This window comes from Drosophila guanche, unplaced genomic scaffold (assembly GCF_900245975.1).
Source record: "Drosophila guanche unplaced genomic scaffold, DGUA_6, whole genome shotgun sequence".
Classification (NCBI taxonomy): domain Eukaryota; kingdom Metazoa; phylum Arthropoda; class Insecta; order Diptera; family Drosophilidae; genus Drosophila; species Drosophila guanche.
Genome location: NW_022995785.1, coordinates 1 through 20,744, shown reverse-complemented (window position 1 = coordinate 20,744; position 20,744 = coordinate 1). Strand labels below are relative to the sequence as shown.

The 20,744-nt window shown below is 39.7% G+C and overlaps 1 protein-coding gene across 1 annotated transcript in view; it reads left to right on the top strand.

The window, feature by feature from the left end:
• Positions 1-17,887, top strand: part of LOC117591511 — a gene marked incomplete at its 3' end in the record, with an annotated part of 71,210 nt that extends 53,323 nt beyond the window's left edge. Inside the window, exons 2-3 of the mRNA XM_034284804.1 lie at positions 1,831-2,129; positions 17,743-17,887. Of these exons, the coding sequence (XP_034140695.1) occupies positions 1,832-2,129; positions 17,743-17,887 (443 nt within the window). The remainder of the gene's footprint in view (positions 1-1,830; positions 2,130-17,742) is intronic.
• Positions 17,888-20,744: the final 2,857 nt, after the last annotated feature.

The window sequence follows — 20,744 nt, the reverse complement described above, 5'->3', positions numbered from 1 at the left end:
GGTTTAGATAAAGGATATTTTTTAAGGAATATTTGTAAAAATAAATTCATAATTTTATTTTTTTATAATTATACCCGGTACTCAAAGAGCATATCATCGGGTATATTGTATTTTTGCTCGAATGTGGATGTATGTAACGCACAGATGGAAACGTTTCCGACCCCATAAAGTATATACACATATCGTTGATCAGCATCAATTGCCTATTCCTATATATGTATACCTACAATTACATATATTTTACTTATTCCCCGAATACTTAAAGGCGACTTGAAATAACTTACGGATTTTTCGGATGGGGTATAACTGAGAATCGGGGAACTATGGGATGGATAAGGGCTTAATGTCGGTGGCTTTGGTGGCTCTCTCGGCTTGGCTTGGCTTTCTCTCTGCTATATTTTTCGACGCTAGTTTTATGGCTGGTCGTAATGTGCACAGGTACACACACACTCAAACACACCGCCGGGAGTCTTAAAGCTCAACAATCGTGCTAATGGACCCTACTCGACCTCGCCCTTCATCCTTCATCCTTGTCGATGTCGTCGTCGACGACTTTTGCTGGTGCGGTAGTCCAAAGCCAAAGCCAAATTTTTTATTTGTTATTATATACTTTGGCGTGTCAAATAAACATCACACATCTAGAGTACATGAAACCTGTTTTATATTGGACTTCACTCCATGGATGTGGAGTCTTCTCCTTCTCCTGCCGCACCGTGCTCATACCGTACGTGTTGTGGTTGCGCATTTTACTTTTATTCTTTCGTCCCTTTTTTTTTAAGGCTAGGAACTGCCATATGCTAGTGAGTGTGACAGAGAGAGAGAGAGAGAGAGAGAGCCCCAGTGTGGGGTCCACACGACTGCGGCTCATTTTCATGAGTTGTCGCAAGCTTTTAGTCGAAAACTTCCTCCGTCTTCCGTTGTACGCCGGGAGACGATGCGGAGAGCAGAGGTTGCTTTCCCAAAAATATCTACATTGGTTCAACCGTAATTAAAATAAAATGAAATCTACGTTAATTGTGATTTTGCGATCAGAAAATGATTATACTTCTGTATTGTTGTTACAACATTTTAATGCATTAATTTAATCATAGTTTTATACATGGAACATTAAGTCAGAGTTGACCCAATTAATGCGATAATAAACCCTTTGAAAAGCCAAATATAACTAATAATATTTCTGAATTTAATTTATTTTAAAAAATTAATCAGAAGTATTAGAAAAGACTAGATTTACAATTAAATGGGATAATACTTAATGAGATAATAGACCCGTTGAAAAGCGGGATGTACTTCCTAAGTGTATAACCAAATAAGACTAATAATATTTCTCAATTAAATTTAATTTTAAATAAACAATCAGAAGTACTAGAAAAGAGTATATTTACAATTAAATGGCTGTCATAATTGCCATTTAACATTTAAGAATTGTTCTTAGTTTGTTGTCTGTTTGTTTGTTTCTCCATTGGCATCACCAACACCAATCAACTTCTGCGGGCAGTGGCTTTGTATGGTAAATTTTTTGGGACTATCTAGGCATTCGTTTTATTGTTGTTCTATAACACAAAACCACAGTGCACCGTTGATGCGTGTGGACTAATGTTAATTTTATGCCAATTCATTTGCTTTCCCTTTCCAAACGTGTGATTAATGCAAAGCAGGAAAGAAATAAACAAATGCCTGACGGGCCAAAGCAAGGTGTCTTTACACTCTGAATTTTTCACGTTCAACAAAAATTACGAAAATGTCTCATTAAAGCACTCTCTCCACCCCCTTAGTCTCGCAACCAAGTATTTTTGAAGCTAATATACCTTCTCTTTTTACCGCTTTCAGCATGCACCTGTACCTAGTACTGATCTCGTGTCTGGTGAGCTCAACGCACTGCTGGCAGTTCGATGGCGGAGGTCAGCGATGGTCGAGGAATACGGCCAGGGTGCAGGCACGAGGACCATCGCCACCGTTGCCGCCAGGAGGCGGAGGCCGAATATCGGCGGCATTGTTGGGCTCACAGCAACAGGACATACTCTATGCCTGTCCTCTCAACTCGATGTGCCAGTGTGCCGGTCTGCCCAACGAGACTCACACGCTGATTGAGATTAATTGCAACGAGGTGGCACTGTACAAGTTTCCAGGTAAGAGACAGGACGAGACTCACCCTGCACACTCAACCTCCCACTGCAGGTCGACTTTTATTTATGTGGCAAATATTTTCATTGCCAGTTGGTCATAAATTGCCTCGGCCACACAGCCCACAATAAGAGGAATTTCGTGCTGGCTGCCAATCTCAATCTCCTCGCTCCGCTCCCTGCTCGTTTGGCCTTCTTTCGCCTCGATGGTGTCCCTTTGTCACTCGTCCTATCATTTCTGTTTTCCTCTGTTATGCCTGCAGCGGGAAAAATGTAATTTTTTAATGAAGCCTCAAATGGCTTTGTCCTGGCCCACAAACAAAATGAAATCTTACATTTAAGTTTTCCAATTAGTTGTAAAAACAAAGTTGTATTTCATTTTATTTCCTTTTTAGCTGCCTGTCTGCTCTGCTCTGCTTGCCCGCCTCCGACAGTTTGACTCTCTGTCAAGTTGTGTATGTTTGTGTGTATGTATCTTTTAGGACACAGTTCTGTAACGATTGCTGTGGGAAATTGCACCCTAATTTTGGTAGTTTTAATACTCACTATTTTTAGAGGATGTGGATATGATTTATATTATATTGGAGCATGCAGCCATGATTGTTATCAAAAAAAAAAAAAAACGTGTCGCCATGATCTCCCTTATATTTCAAAATAACTGACTACTACTGGAATAATTATACAAACAAAAATTACAAAATTGTTATATATATATATTTTTCCACTCCTATCTTTTCATTGAGGCAGAGCTAAGCATTTCCTCTGCGTGTTTGGCACTTCCCATAGCAGGTATAACGTAGTCGCAACACTCTATGCCATCATTATTATATACTCTTATTAAGGTAATGAATAAATGGAAAGTTTCCATAGTTCCATTGTCATTGTCCCCCCATTGCCATTTCCAATTCCATTCACAGAAATGTTGCTCATTGCTGCGGCTTGCTTGGCATCGCTTTGGTCTCTTTCTCTCGCTCTGACTCTGTGGCGCTTTTTGTGTCTCTCGTGTTGAAATTACTATCATTCTTTCTTCTGATGTTTATTTTATTCTGCAATTTTCGTAACAACTGTGACACACAGACAGGGTCCACAAAGTCGTCAGCTTCAGCTTTTTTTGTAATGTAAAAGCAAAATGTTGAAAAAAAGAGCAACAAAATAATAAAAAAAAAAAAATTGTTAACGGTCAGAACACACAAAAATTGCCCAGAAATTGGCATCACTGGCAAGAAGAATTTCGAACGAACGAACGAATACCATTAAAAAGTTTGTCTCTTGTTTGGATGAAGAGAGGTGAGGGGATGAATGGAGTCGAAACTCCCCTTTCGCAATTTATCCTTCGTTTCTTATGCAAAATTTCTGCATTTACATTTTGCTTTAATATAAAAATTTTAGATATTATGCATAATCAAATTAATATTAATTATATGCCACAATATCTACAAAATCCAGCTACATATGTATGAAGTATGTATGAATTCTTTGATACAGGATCAGCTGATATAGCACCAACCAAATTTTAAATTGTCACAAACATTTTTTTTAACAATAGAATAGAAACAACGAGAAGGGACGTATGAGACGCTTCCTATGCGTCACAACTTGTATACCCGGTACTCAGTGGAACATCTGTAGCTTAGCGGCTTTTTGTTTTCAAATTTAAAATATTTTCTTCATGTGTCATCTACATCTACATACATCACTTCCCACGGAAACACGCATTTTAGCTCGCCCCCCCTCCACTAGAGCCACACACCACACGAAGCATAGTGAGGATGAGAGAATGCGCAAAAACCAAAAAAGACGATATGGGACGTGTGAGACGCTTCTTACGCGTCACATCTTTTATACCCGGCACTTAGTACTACATCAACACCTTAGTGGTGTTTTGTCAAATTTTTAATTTTTTCTTCGTCTGTTATCTACATCTACAACACTTCTCACACCAACACCCTCCTTTACCTCGACCCCCCTAGACCTACACACTGCAGACTCGCGCCAGAGGCAGTGGCCGCACACAGCAGAAGAAGAGTGTGAATGAAAAAAAAAAACAAATATTAGCTGCGGGACGGGGTGGGTTTAGCCACTGGAAATTTATTTCTTCATTGTGGCTATAATAATGATCCAATCGGATAGGATCAGTTCGGTGATCTGATAGATATGATCATTCCCTACGGAGTGGCTTTTTTAGTTTTTCTTTATATTTAAAATTGTAGATTTGGGAGGTTTTCGCCCTTTTGCGGGGGCTAAAGGGGGCGGCACTCATTTTCCCTTCTGTGCCGTACAAACATCTGTCGTTCCCGACAAATACAATATACCCTATTCACTCTTCGAGTACCGGGTTTAATTATGTATATTGAATATCAGCAGTCATTTTTCCATGGCACCCCTCAAGAAATCGAGTTCTGCACCATCTTTTTGTTCATGCAACTTAGAATTCCACTTTAATTTAATTTAAACAAATGTCTCAATTTGAATGCCAGTAAAATATGTAGATATATCAACCTACATATATGCATACATACATATGTATGTATATTCCTTCTTGACGTTGCATTCAAGCTGCATTCAAGCGGCAGAAGAAATGTTGCAGTTGGAAAACTTTTGGCAATTAGCAATTCTAATGCAAACGGAGTGAGTCAGACTCAGAGTAACACAGAGAGAGAGTGAGAGAGCGAGAAAGTGAGGGCTCCCAGCTCTTCCTACCCAGAAAACACTTTGGTTCAGCCTGGCTAATTGCGTGTCCAGGCCCCTGCCATCCGCCTCCGATTCCGCCTCTGTTCCTGCCTCTGCCTTCACCATCTTCTTCATCTTGAGCTTATCGAAGCGACTTCCTAGCTGGATGGCTGGTTGCTATGTCACCATGTGGTCCAGCAACCGAAAAAATAAAACACAAATATGCACCCAGAAGCAGAAATACTCGTAGAGACGCTCCGTGGTGGACAACATCCAACATGAGAGCGCTAGCGCCCCTCAATGACAAGTTGAATGAGAAGGGACGTGTGAGACCCTTCATACGAGTCACAACTTTTATAACCGGTACTCAGTAGTAGTAGTTTAACATTTTACATTGGTTTTACATATTTCATCAACATCTACATCACTTCTCATGCCAACACTCTCTTTTAGCTCGCCCCCCTCCCTTAGAGCCGCACACTTCTCCAATCAGAGTATGGAATGAGAGAATGTGCAAAAAATAAGCAAAGCTGCTGGAAGGGGTGGGCTTGGCCACTGCATATTAATTTCTTTATTTTGGCTATAATAATGATTCAATCTGATCCCAATTTGGTGATACGGTGCTTCCCTATGTAATGGTGTTTCTAGTTTTCTTGTATCTTCAAAATGCGTGGCGAAATTTTGAAATATACTTGTAACAGTGTGAGCACACAGACAACAGAATGCAATTTTTGGTGGCTCTGTCTTTTATAGTCTCTGAGATCCAGGTGCTCAACAAGACGATGCTGATCAAGAATATATGTATTTAGGTACTTAGTCGGGTCGGAAAGGTTTCCTTCTCTGCGTTACATACATTCCCTTTTCCACACAAATACAATATACCCTATCTACTCTTCGAGTATCGGGTATAAAAATCCATTATAAATTCACCAAAAAATATCTCTCTGTGCATCTGCCTTTGTCCCATCTAACACACAGCAAATATGCAGTGTATGCAGATTGGTCCCTTTAGGCATGAGTATGTTCGTAATTTAATGTTGTGTTTCTTTTATCTGTTACTAATGTAAAAGAATGAGGGCAAATAAAAAAAAATTATTGTGTTGCAATTTAGATTTATTTTTAATATATCACTTTAGGGCTATGCCTCCCTCTAACTATGGGCCTACATCACTTGTGAATTTACACGCTTGGCCAGAAGCCTGGTTGGGCTTCCTGCTATTGCCTCTACGTTCTTCGGTTTCACCGCAATTTTCCCTGCCGAGTCTATTTTTCGTAGCAGCCGAAAAACGAAAGTGAACGTCAACAGTTTTCCACATGCCGCACGTTTCCTGTGTCCTATGTCATCGTCTTTTTTCTTGTTGCTGCTCCTTTTGCTACTGGCTGCAGGACATCAACTTTATGGATATAAATGGAAGCTTCCTATTCCCAGGCTCTCCATTGGAGAGGGGATACCCTGACTTTTGCTGCTTTCCTGAATGACTGGCCAAAAAAATGACTTTCAGCTGACGTTATCTTTATCATCACACACACAGAGACAGAGAAAGAGGATGGAATAGTAAAGGGGGAGATTTTTTTGTTTTACTGTTATTCAAAGGGTTGTCTTAATTGGGGTATAGAATAGAAATTAGTCTTATAGCAGACTCAAAATTCCAGTAGTTTTGAGTGACTCGTTAGAGTGCACTCGTTAGAATAAATTAAACATCATTAAGGGAATTAAAACAAATAAACCAAAAACAAGAAGTTATCTTGTGGTAATCTGTCAAACCTTCATTTAATATTCATCATTCAGCATTTTCAACTTGAAATCAAATTTGAAATAAATTGAATTGCTGGTCAACCTGATTGATTTGGCCACTGTTATGGGTATCTTAATTTTTTTGAACACTTCGACTGGAAGCCTTTGTGAGAGTGGACTTCAAGTGCTTGAAACAGAGTGAAATCAGGGCATTGGGAATGGAAGCTCGAAATATAACCATAGCCAATATATATAACAGATTATCGTGTAATAAATTAATGGATTTTGATTAACTAATCAAAAACAAGACGATACAAGTAATTCTCTCACTGATCGCAAATAAACAGAACTTTCAGCAGATATACATTTACATATTTTAAAGCAATACAATATTTTAATTATCGGAACTTCAAGCACTTGTTTAATAGGTTTAATATGGTTAATCATATACTAATCAACAAATAAATTCATATCCATAAAAACAAATGATTTTTCCTGAAGTTGTGCATTCAAGTCATACTTCCAATTTAAATCGCTTTGAGCCGTGAATGTCTTATTAATCTTAACCTCTAGGAGCCAATTGAATGTTCAATATTTTTTGTCATTCCGTCAATAACCAAAATAAATAATCTCGATAGTTGGCCTACTCGAGAATAACATAATTGTCTATGAGAAAAACATATTGATCCCAAATATAATAAAAAAACGGACATCGTCCGTTGCGAGCCTTGCGACTCAGGAAATTGAAAGAGTTTGATTACAACTGGAACGTCGCGCTAACAAAACATTTGCTCCTTTTAAGTTTCTTCAAATCGTTGCTTCGATAACATTTTTCATTCGTTTTGAATCATCAATACCCGAGGTTTGATCAAATTTCGAAATAAAATAACCGGTGATCCAACTGTATTGATAGACTTGTATGAAAGCAATTTGCCTGGCAATAACTGTTCTATTTTGAAGTTTAAGACGTCGACGTTCACATTTTTTGCGGGCTATTACTGCCAGCCAGGCATGGTTCAAGTATTGTTTATCTATGTACATCTGGGAAGACTCGTTTAGTGAGATCATTTTGAGAATCAGCAACTGTGCCGAAATCTATTGGCAGTTTTAAGTAGCAATTATTTTCATTGAAAGCAAATTTCCATCGCCTCTATCCAATAATTGTTTCAGCCGTATACTTTTCCTTTGATTTTAACTATGGAATTGTTTTGTTCACCATTTGTAGCAGTATTATGGACCATTTCTGTTGCTGAACGATGTCATTTGGAAGCATGAATTGAATTTTCGAATGAACTTCAGGAAGTCGTTTGAATCTGGATCCGTACCGATCAGCAAGCTGTTCAATGGTTCCGTTAGTGTCTCTATTACAGGTAGTTCCACTCTCCTAATAATCCATAGCACATACCATTCGACTCATGTTTATCTTTAAGCTCTAACAAGCGGACATTCTTGTTGCATAGCAACAATCAATACTTTCTGTCAATTATGATCATGCACCCATTTTTCCGCTCGAATTGTCTTTTTTTTTTGTTCATTTTGTACACCTTGTGATTGTGATTAACAGAACTGCGACATGCTCTTCCGGAAGATTTCATTATCTTGTTCAATTCGTTCACTTTTCTTGGTAAGCCTCATCTACAATAGACTTTATCATTATTGCCTTCTTTACGATGTTGTCCGTACATTTTACTTCTTCAAAATGAATCCTTAATATTTCTTTCGTCGTCACCATTTATGTGATGTCTTTACCACGAGGTTTTTACATAGCTCAGCTTTTATTAACTTCTCTATTCACTCTTCATTTCTTATTCTGTTTCTTCTTTAGTCTGGCCTTGTTCTTTAGAAAAATAATAATTAAAAAATACTACTAATACTAAAGGTACAAATATACAACTAGTACTAATGTTATCACAGATATATACATATTCTATTTTCATCGATTACCATTAAAATACCTAACATATGCAAAATAATTTCAAATATTTCTTTTGCTGATTATATTTATTTAGGCTTCATTAATTTACTTGAAAATGTTTACAACATGTGGCAAGTATTTGTCTGACTTTTGGCCATCTTTCGCTTTGTGTCGATTGAATTTCCAAACAGAAATATTAGCCTTCATTTATTCTGTAAGCCCTTCGCAGACACACAAGTCTATGATTCTAATAAGACATTTGCAATAAGTACATTTGACTACGAGTATTGCTTATTCTTTTAGCTTTTAAGTTGCTTTGCCTTCGGTTGTTATTTAATACTTAAATTATCAAAAAATATTTCGAAAATCTTTCAATAAGTATTTTGGCACAGCACAATTATATGGATATCGAGAATGTCGTTTTGGTGTCAGTCAAAATTAGTTAACTTCAATATTGGCTTTCAATTAAGTTCTTACACTAGACAAACAAATTGTTAATCTATTAAGTCTGTAATAAGTGGCCTATTTCCTTTTTGTTGGATTATAAGTATTTGATACAAAACCGTCGTGATTCAAAGCGATACTCGCATATTTGCTTAGGCCATTTTTATTGCCTTAACTCTGTATTCAATTAAAAATAATTCAAAAAAATCTTGTTAATCGGTGACCTCATAATAGTCAATCAATAATTGTACTGATTACTGATTAACAGTCATTCGGTCTCAAATTATTGAGAGCTGATGTACATTTTTTTTTTTGAGCCGTGTTTCCACTTTTATTTAAGAAATGTCTTTCGCAGACAATTATTAAATTTCCACTCTTTTGGGTACTTGGCAATCCTATTTCAGTTATCTTATCGGTTGTTGAGTCCGAAAATCCTAAGCAGGCTGCTGGACATGCTGCTGCTATGTAATTATCATTACTAGCATTTGAACCACTGACGTTTGTTCGGTTCGGTTGTGGCAGCCAGATGAGAATTTAACGCTCAGCACCATAGCTTGTGCCCATGTACATTTAATATTCCGAAAGTGAATAGTGATATATGTATCCATTCCTTGGCTAAACATCGCTCTTCTGTGCTCACCGTTCTCACCATCGTCTGTTGCTTAGCCTACACACTCTACGGAGAGCATTTTCGCACATAATCTTGCTCTCAAACTCTATGGCTTCGCCTGCATTCTTATCTGCTCTCTTGGTATCTGCTTTCGTGATATCACCTTTTGTTATAGCTGCTGCTGCTGCTGATCGTAGTGGAGGCTTCGCTGCTTGCTTTCCCTTATCGCCTGCGCTCTCACTCTCACTCTGTGCCTCGATATTTTTCGACTGCTGTCATAAATTACTATCGTATGCAGTGAAAAGAAATGAGAGCTCGGTGGAATCATTATTAGCGATTCATTCCAGGTATCATTTGGTACTCCGTTCTGTCATGCCTCGCCATTGTCAGGTGCTTCACTTCCAGGACCGATGCATCATCGAACATCCAAGTGTCCGTTCCTGCTGCCATCACTACCGACGTTGCCTCTGTGAGTGCTCCCAGTATTCTCGCTAGTGGTGGCGATTCCAGGACTGTTCCTGAAGCGCCCAACACTGCTGACGTGTCGGCCGAAATCTCTGTTGGTAATGGCTCCACCATCTCGCTATCTCTCTTGACTACAACTCAGAGCTGTTCCTCGGTTCCTCGGAAAGCAATTTTTGTTTCTCGTCCTATACTACACTAAATTTTGACCACATTTACATTTAGACATAAGCGCAATATTACCTCATCTAAGGCTCTTCTCCGTCAATCTTTACTATTTGGCCTGACCATACAATTATGCATGAATTCATTCATAAAGACGAATAGTGACTCTTTTGACTTCGATGCTATTGCTTTAACTGAAACCTGGCTTTACTCTAATATCTACTTTTCACAAGTTTATCACTTATGGAATGAATCGCCCATCTTATGCTGGAGGAGTTCTGATTGCAGTCAAAACGGATTTCTCACAGGAGTTGTTCCCATTCAAAGCCCGTTCTGGGGCGGAATTGATCTATTTAACCTGTTATTAAATTCCCACAGAACTGAGATCCCAATTTTTACGTTAGCCACCTTGCTGCCATGTTTACTGTGTTGTCTTCTTTAGAATGCGCTGAACAAATTATTGTTATGGATGATTTTAACCTTCTACTTTCGTGGATGATGTGATGTGGCTAACCTGGTGCTACCTAATAACAACAATCATTTTATCAATTCGCTATCGGATATCGGATAGAGATAGACTTCTTGACCTTATTTTCGTTTCTGAAGCTTCTTTAGCAACGGTTGCTAGAGTTAGTCCACCAAATTTTGCCTCTAGACTGCTGTTATATCACACTGATACACTGAAGAGAAATCTAACGAGAAGGGACGTGTGAGACGCTTCTTACGCGTCACAACTTTTATACCAGGCACTCAGTACAACATCTGCACCTTAGCGGTTATTTGTCAAATTTTACATTTTTTCTTCATCTGTCATCTACATCAACAACACTACTCACACCAACACCTTCCCTAGACCCACACACTGCAGACTCGCGGCAGAGGCAGCGACCGCAAGCAAACAAAAAAACAGCTGCGGGACGGGGTGGGTTAAAAGTCGGAAGAGTCAGCGCCTGGGGGAGGACAGAGGCAGGGGCCGAGTGAAGCAGAAGCAGAGTGTGAATGAGAGAATGTAAAAAGAACAACAAAAGCTGCGGGACAGGGTGGGTTTAGCCACTGGAAATTAATTTCTTCATTGTGGCTATAATAATGATACAATCGTATCCCAATTTGGTGATCTGATAGATATTCTCTACGGAATGGCGTTTTTAGGGTTCTTTTATCTTCAAAACTGTAGGTTTTCGCCCTTTTGCGGAGGCGGAAGGGGGCGGGGCTAATTTTTTAAATACACTTGTAACAGTGTGAGCATACAGAAGTCTGGATGCAAAATTTGGTGGCTCCAGCTCTTATAGTCTCTGAGAACTAGCCGACAAACAAGACGGACAGACAGGCATGGCTCTATCGACTCGGCTATTGATGCTGATCAAGAAGAATATACTTTATGGGGTCGGAAACTCTTCCTTCTGTGCGTTACATACAACCGTTATTCCCCACAAATACAATATATCCTATTTACTCTTCGAGTACCGGGTATAAAAACGGAAATCACTGAACTGGGGTTGGATTCGATCATTATTATAGCCAGAATGAAGAAATTAATTTGCAGTGGCTACCCCCTTCCCATGCAAATTCTCTCATTCCACTCTCTGCTTCGCCCAGCGTGCTAGTGAAAGTTGAATAAACACACTTGGCAAGTGACGCAAAACGAGAGACGAGAGAACGTCGAGCGTGAGTGTTGAATGTGGAAGCGTGGGGAAGTGGAAATACATTTGGTCGGGTAGTATGTAACAGTGCCGCTACAACAGAGAGTGGTATTTTCCTGGCAGCAAGAGTAGATAAATAAATATGCTTGGCATTTTGTCAGAGAATTGACTTGGAGCCATAAAATACAAACAGACGTACGATGGAAGAACGGGATGGTACCCCCAACTGTGTCGTGTCCAACAGTGGATCCATAAACTCGTTGTGAGTACTACCTTCCAAGTTCATTTCACTTCTTGGCCCTTCAGGCTTATTTACGCCATACATATGTACATATGTGCTTTACTTGGTGTCGGTGTTACTGTTGGTTCTTTGGGTTGGTTTGTCCACTCAAAACAAAACACTGGCAACAACAGCTTAGATATGCAGACACACACACCCACCTACATCCTATGTCCTTTTTTTACCATATATTCCAATATGGATATATTATAGAGCAATGCGCCGGCTAGCCACGTGTTTGCTGCTGTTACTGTTGCCTGCTACTGCTATGGAGTCCTGGGTCTTGGGGTCAGGGCAAGCGCACATGCGTGTCAACAGGGAGTATGATTAATATTGCATTAATATGCGATATGTAATTAAGATGTAGGCAGGCTCTGTTTTGTTGTTATATACATACATATGTATGTAACTGTTTGTAGGCATTCAGTTCATACCACACACAATATATGTTTGTTGGACGTGTATACGGTCGTACACATTGACATGCTTAGAGGGAAACCACAATTTAAAACGGCTGTCAGCGATATGAATCGTATCTTTGAGCCCCAATACAGTCTTATATTGTGTTAAATCTATGATGTATAAAATGGGGAACATATTAAAACTGAATGAAAGTTTGATTGAGTTTCGTTTGATATCAACAAAAATCAACAAACAACTCTTAGCAATCCTGCCTTGTCGTTAACGAGAACTGTCCAAAGCAGAACTGTCTCGATATCAATAAAATTGCATTCATTATGAGCATCACTTTATACCCATCCATCAAGGATATGAAAATCATCTCTTTTGCACAGATCAACATTTGATAGTTTGAAATTAGTTTGTCTACTGAATAAATTCATTAGAATTATTATTTAGTAGCCATCTGCTCGTAAAAGAAATTTTCAAACTGGTTTTAATGAATTACCCAGAACTGACCTAATTCGAGAGGGACCAAAATGTTTATGTGACTCAAGCCGAAAAGGGTATGCTGGATTTTCGGCCAGTGGAAGGCATCAATGCCGCAATTAAATTACGATTCGTTGAGCACGTGTAAATTAAACAGGGGCCAAAGGACGAGCAGTAGCAGGGGAGGAGCTGGGCTGGCAAGGAGCAGAACTCCCACGGAGTCCTTGGAGTGCCTGAAGCGTGTATAGCGTGGTAGCTCTCAAAGGATTTGGTCACCCAAGGCGAGTCTTCTCATGAAATGAGGCAGAGACATTCCCGACAAGAGACAGTAGAAGCCGAGGGTGACCATGTGTTTTAGCATGATTATTTCAACGGGAACGACTGCTGCTGTCCAACAGGAATTTTCATGTCATGCTTGTCAACTTAAATTATGGCCTGAACTTACCTTAAGCATTCAGCGTATAAAGGAGTGGATTGGTATGCTCCTGCCGTGGGCATACAATACATCTCCTTTTTCGCCGCCAAAGGGCGAGTATCTTTCTGCTTATTTTTATCCCAATTCTGTTATACCCGGTACTCGAAGAGTAAATAGGGTATATTTTATTTGTGGTGAAAAGTGGATGTATATAACACACAGAAGGAAACGTTTCCGACCCCATAAATTCATATATATTCTTGATCAGCATCAAGAGTAGAGTCGATAAAGCATGCCTGTCTGGCCGTATGCCCGTCCGTCTTGTTGAGCGCCTGAATCTCAGAGACTATAAAAGCAAGAGACACCAAATTTTTCATCCAGTTGGCTGTATGCTCACACTCTGTACACAAGTATTTGTGTATTTCAAAATATCGCACCGTCCACTGCGGACCTCACAAAGGTAAAAAATCTGATGTTTTTACAATTTTGAAGATAATTGAAAACTTAAGACGCCATTCGGTAGGGAAGGACCATATCTTTTAGATCTCTGAATTATTATCAGATTGGATCATTATTATAGCCAGAATGCAGAAATTAATTTGCAGTTTTTAGCAAGCAGTTTTATTTATTTTTTGCACATTTTCTCTCACTCTGCCTTGTGTAGTGTACGACTCTAGGCGAGAAGTGATGTAGATGTAGATGACAGATGTAGAAAAAATGTAAAAGTCGAAAAAAACAATAAGGTACAGAAATACTGACTGAGTACCGGGTATACAAGTTGTGACGCGTAACAAGCATCCCACACGTCCCTTCTCGTTCATGTCGTGAATTTGTCCTTGCCGAGTGGCGTTCCCTCCTCCTTTTAAAATACTAAGTGTACTGTCGTGAGAGGGAGTATTCGAGGCATAGCCGCAGAACTGGCATAGGTAACTGACGTGCAACATGAAAATGCACTTTTCGCTTTTAATTGAAAAATTTTTTCCTTCTCTGTCGGTTTGTTATTTTCTGAATTGTCATTTTCGGCTGTTTTGTTAGAGAGTGAGTGGAATGAGTGTTTGTGTGTGGAATGGTATGAGTATTTCCATTTTTAGCTAGCAGGTTGTCAAACGCATAAATTATAAATTTATTTATCGTTTTTCATCTCTCCACGTATTTCATGGATACACTGAATGACCGCTACCAAAAAATGCACCGTGTTAAAGTCAAAGCGAAGTGCCCGAGTGAGCACAGATTTTAGCATTGACTGACTGAACGTTAAGGCACAAAAATGTCCAAACGAATAGAAACGTTTGTGAGACGCTTAATAGGTGTCACACCTTTATACCCGTTAGTCAACCGTATGTATGTACCGTACTATGTACAAATATATATATGTACTTTCATACATACGTATGTATCATACTTAGGTTACATGCATACTTTAACCTGAAGTTCGAATTTCGCATTTTACATTTTTCCTTTATCTGTCATCTACATCTACATCACTTATCCCGCCAACACCTTTTAGCTCGCCCCCCTCCACCAGAGACTCACATTTTTTCTAGCAAATAGAATTGGCAAGTGATCCGATGATAAATCACTAAGCCTGCGTTACTCTTCTTGTCACAGCAAAATTAATCAAGGTGAGTTGTTTCTTTGGGTCCGTAGGCCAATACATACATATGTATGTACATATATGGCCTTTCCGCAGTGAGTTGCTGAAATGTCGGTTTAGAGACTGAGGCGTATGACTTATTTTTGCCGTAACGCCTTAGCAAAATAAACTCGTGGGATCGTAGTTGATGGTATATAAGACAAATTTTGTCGGGTGACTGTGTTTCGAGCTGAATTTTTTTTACTTTTTTTACATATGTATAAATAATTAGACTGCTCGGAACGATGCGCGGCGATCGACAATATTTTAGACTGGGACTAAGAAAAGGGCAAAGCACTGCAATATAAGCAGTACGAAGGGTGCATTCATATGCGTGCGCTTCTATGCAATGTAAGAGGGAGCGATGAGCGCGTCAATGCATTGCCATTGCAATGGCATATCAATATAAGAGAGTGTAAGTGTAACCAAAGCGAGCTGATTTTAATAACTATGCTGCTCCGAACAAATTCTTTATATACATGGCATCCTCTATAGTTAGCAGTGTGGTTTCCCCCAGAGTTGCTACATTTTTTTGGCATATGGGTCCTCCTTATTAACTGGGCAGGGCACAGTGAGGTGTACATCCCAGCAGGCAACGCAGACTGCTCGTAAAGTCCAATACGTTTTCGTATTTCCATATTTCTGGCAGTCAGTACTTTGTACAGGCCCATTCCGTTTGTGCGGTTCCTCAACGCTTTCTAGACATTTGGATGCCCTTATCTGTAAGTGCAGCTAATATCTCATCAACTGGAACCATTGATTCGATTCTTTGATAACCACTTGTAACCCTTTGCTACTTTTAAGTGGGTAGGTATAGGAATTCATCTTTTCATGCTTCTTCGCTTGCTTGGCCTTAGGTGTTGCAACGTGATCATCATCTTCGTTTGGGACACTTCATTTGTTGGAGAGCGCCTTAAAAAGCACACATTATTTTCGGATGCTTTGGTTATTTTGGGTGCGTTCGATTTAGTTGTTGCCTCGGGGCTTAATTATCCTTTTACTTGCACGTAGCGATCGAGCCCAGTTTGTACTAGCGCTCCGTTTGCGTTTTTCGAACTGTTTTGTTGGGATAGGGGAGATTTTCGCTATGAGTTGAAAATGCCGGGCGCTGAGAAACTGCAGTTGTTGTTTTGGTTGTATTTTTTGTCGTTGTTGAAGTCGACTGACTACACAGTATTAATCGAGGGCATTGTACTGGTCTTTGTTGTTACTAAAAATTCGTTGGTAAAACAGTAGGGGTCGGGGGCCGAGCACTTCACTTGACACGTGTTTAGTTGCAGGGACGCACTTTTTATTGGTTATTTTAGTTCAGGGTCGCGAAGTGACGATTCGGCTCATTATACCCGGTATAAAGTATTTGTGGGGGAAAAATTTAATACGCAGTTGGAAGCATTACGCAGCATCAGAAGCCGAGCCGATATAGCCATGTCTGTCTGTCCATCCGTCTGTCCGTCTTGTTTGTCGGCTAGTTCTCAGAGACGGTATAAGCTGAGCCAAAAAATTTTTTCTCCAGACTGCTGAATGCTCACACTGTTTTGAAAATTAGCCCCGTCCCCTTCCGCCCACACAAAGGGCTAATTTCTGCTGTATCCAAAATTTTGATAAAAGTGATAGCGACAGTGAATAGGATGAAAATTCAGGAAAATAATGTTTTGTTTTTTAAGGTCTACGAAGAAAGTAATGAAATGATCTCCAATAAAAAAATAAGGTTTTGATGTTTTTCTTTAAATAAATAAATTATTTTTCAGTATATTTTACGGTATATTTTGAAAAAGATAAAGTATATTTCGGTATATATTCGAGGCCCTAACGGTATATTGTATCGATAATTTCGCGGTCACGCTCACCACCAGAGCTAAATAGGCGTTTCCGGGTTAATTGATGTAGATGTAGATGACAGATGTAGGAACAATTTAAAATGTAAAATTCGAAAAAACCACTGAACCACAGACTGAGTACCGGGTATATAAGTTATGTCGCGTACAAAGCGTCTCACAAACGTTCCTACACGTTTTCCTTATCCCTTGCGCTTATGTGGCACTCAAAACATTTTGGCTTACTTCCTAATCGATTCAGCCTGGTCTTTGACCCATAAAAATGTAATAAAACGACCAAATCGAGACTACGGCGAGATTCATTGGGTTCAGGCAAGATGTCACTGTCATTTCCATGGATATAAAATGGAATTTGTTTTGGTCGTGTCCTAGTCGTTGTCCCATCCCTGCCATGGTAGCTGTACTGGTCTTTGTCCTGATTCGAGTCCGGGTCCTTGTAACGAGAAGACTGCCGTGCCTTTTGCTTGGCTACAAAATACGCAAAAATGGCGAGCCTGGTCCTCCCATGTCTGCGGGCTATATACTCTGTCCATTGTCCGATGCCACCGCCACGCTGATGACCCATTTTCCTTAACGCGCCGGCGATCAAAACTGACAAAACAAAAGCTATCATCGTTAGACAAGGAAAGATGGGCCATAGAAGAGGGTTCTGGCCCTTCAACATTGGCTATCCAATCGTTTATGGTAAACGCTTCAAATGCCGTTTAAAATCAATTTAAATGATGAACTGATTGCCCTCCATTGCCATGGCCATAGCTATCGCTACGAAGTCTCTTTCCTCTCTCTGCATATCACATTGTGTCGGTTAATCAATGGTTATCCAATATCAGAACATTTAAAATTACCAGTTCTACTCTCTACTATGTACACACAATCTTCTTGCCAGCATATCATCTCCCGCTTAATATCTTTTGGTTCTCCACACAGAGTTCATGCACAGCAGCGTGCGGTATATCGAAATGTCCAACACACATCTGCAGAGTGTCGACGATGAGACATTCCAGGGACTGCGTCTGAAGACACTGAAGCTACTCGACAACGAGCTGCAAGATATATCCCAACGGAGTTTCAGGTGAGTGTAAAAGTGGTTGGGTTGTCAGTGGGTAAGTGGGATTAGGGTTTGGGGCTGGAGCTGGAGCTTTGGGATGGATGGTATATGATTTTGGGTACGCTCCGAGCAGAATGGTTCGCAGTGGAATCACACATGGTAGAATTCATAATTTCACCATGGCTTCACACACGCATCAAAAAACTCAACAAAAAAAGCAACGAAGGGCATAAAGAAACTATAAGTACGAGTGAGAGGGCTCTCGCTGCAAGTGTGAGGGCAACGACAGTGGAATGTGCTGATTAACTATTTGAAAGCAATGAGAACATAAGAGAACATAATAATTGTTACAGTATTTAATTTTTAATAGTTTGCTTCATGATGGTAGTCAGTATTTTGAAAAAATAAATATTTTGAAAAAATTTGAAAAAAGAATTCGTCCGCAACCAACTTTCCGCGTCGACAAGCAAACGAGCACTGAGAATTGTGGAAAGCAGCGAGTAACTCTGCCAACGACGAGGCCTCCTTATAGAATAAAGCAACTATACAAGGAGGCCCCGTCGGAAAATATTATGGACTAGTGCGAGTGAAAAGTGCGAGTGAAAGGGCTCTCGCTGTAAGTGTGAGGGCAACGACAGTGGAGTGTGCTGATTAATCGTTTGAAGGCAATGTGAAAAAAAATAATAATTGTTTAATAATTTAATTTTTAATAGTTTGCTACTTAATAGTAGCCGGTGTTCTGAAAAAATAAACATTTAAAAAAATATTGAAAAAACAATTTTGTTCGCAACCAACCTTCCGCGTCGACAAGCAAACGAGCACTGAGAATTGGGTAAAGCAGCGAGTAAATCTGCCACCGACGGGGTCTCCTTATATAGTTGCTTTATGCCTTATAGTTTCTTCATGGCTGAGTGGAGGAGCAATAGCTTATTCACTACGCTATCTCAGCTCTCAGAGAGGCAAGCGCTAGAGAGAGGCGGCAAACGTTTTACGTTCTGCACTCTTCGCTTTTATTGTTTTTGCTGACAGCAAAGAAAAGATGTACAAAACAAATAATAAAAATTGAATATGTATGTTATAATAGTTCTCTTGGAACTAAAATACTTCCATACAAAGTTTTGGATCGGCATAGCAAACAATATGTTTGCAGACATGTTTATTTCTAAAAAATAAAAAAATACACATCCAAAATATAATAGAAGTTGCATGCATATTTTATTGTCTTCCGCTTACGTCTTCGTTCGTAAACAATGAAGAAACGGAAGAAAAAGACAATGAAAAAATCGTGCGCTACACAACCTCTTTCGTCAACGTTTGGCAAACGACTGACCATAAAGCAACTATATAAGGAGGTCTCGTCGGAAAAAATTATGGAATCGTGCGAGTGAAAAGTGCGAGTGAAAGGGCTCTCGCTGTAAGTGTGACGTCAACGACAATGGAGTGTGCTGATTAATCATTTGAAACCCAATGTGAAAAAACATAATAATTGTTTCATAATTTAATTTTTAATAGTTTCCTACATAATAGTAGTCTGTGTTCTGAAAAAATAAACATTTGAAAAAATTTGAAAAAAAAATGTTGTCCGCAACCAACCTTCCGCGTCGACAAGCAAACGAGCACTGAGAATTGTGGAAAGCAGCGAGTAACTCTGCCACCGACCATAAAGCAACTATATAAGAAGGTCTCGTCGGAAAAGATTATGGACACGTGCGAGTGGAAAGTGCGAGCAGAGGGCTCTCGCTGCAAGATTGAGGGCAACGGCAATGGAGTGTGCTGATTAACCATTTGAAGGCAATTTAAAAAAACATAATAATTGTTTCATAATTTAATTTTTAATAGTTTGCTTTATGATAGTAGTCTGTGTTTTGAAAAAATAAACATTTTGAAAAAATTTGAAAAAAATGTTGTCCGCTACCAACCTTCCGCGTCGACAAGCAAACGTGCACTGAGAATTGTGGAAAGCAGCGAGTTACTCTGCCACCGACGAGGCCTCCTTATATAGTTGCTTTATGCGACTGACAAGCAGGTGTTCCTCGAATGAGGCACCTATTAGTAATTTCACCATGCTTTTTATGATGCAGCGTGCACACACAACGTTTCAGGCATTTGACCGAGTAGTTGGTAGTCGGTGACTATCCTCTTTTTCTACCCAGCCTCCGTCGCCCAACCCCATCACAGTTTGCTACTCCTACAAAGGGATGGCCAGAGAGTGATGGAAAGAGAGAGTGAATGAATGAGCTGATCGCATTTGGCTTTTCCTTAACGTTATATCTTATTTTAACTATTCCTTCTTCGTATGCGCTTTTTGCTGCACAAAAATGTTTTAACGAGCACAAAGGGTAACCGGAGTTGGGGTCTTGCCCTTTAACCATATGCGCCCGCAACACCACACACACAGAAAAAGAGACAAACACACATACTCATTACGTTAGTATAGTTAAATGGATGCCCACAAATTACAGTTATTTACAGTTCTCCTAGCGAATGAAACAGAAAGGCAAGGATATAAGGAGCATAAGAGTGTGGGACACAGAGACAGAAAATCCAGATACATACAAGTTTACACACTCCACCGAATTTGAGATTTGAAAACAAACCAATTAATGCTCATAAGCCTGGCAAATGTTTTTTTCAACACTGGTGCGGCGCGTATCCGCGGAATTAGCTTAAACGAAAAGGTGCAGTATGCAACGTTATTGAGCTGGTGGAAGGTGATGAGCTTCTACGGGGCACGCGCTTGTTCCGGTATCGTTATCAGTCGGGAGATGGGGGGGGTTAAGGGAAGGATCCGCTGCTCTATCCGCTCGTCTATATACATAAAATTATTAAAATTCGCGTGCGATGAACAAGTCGGTTTATGAAACAATAGTGAAAAGAAACA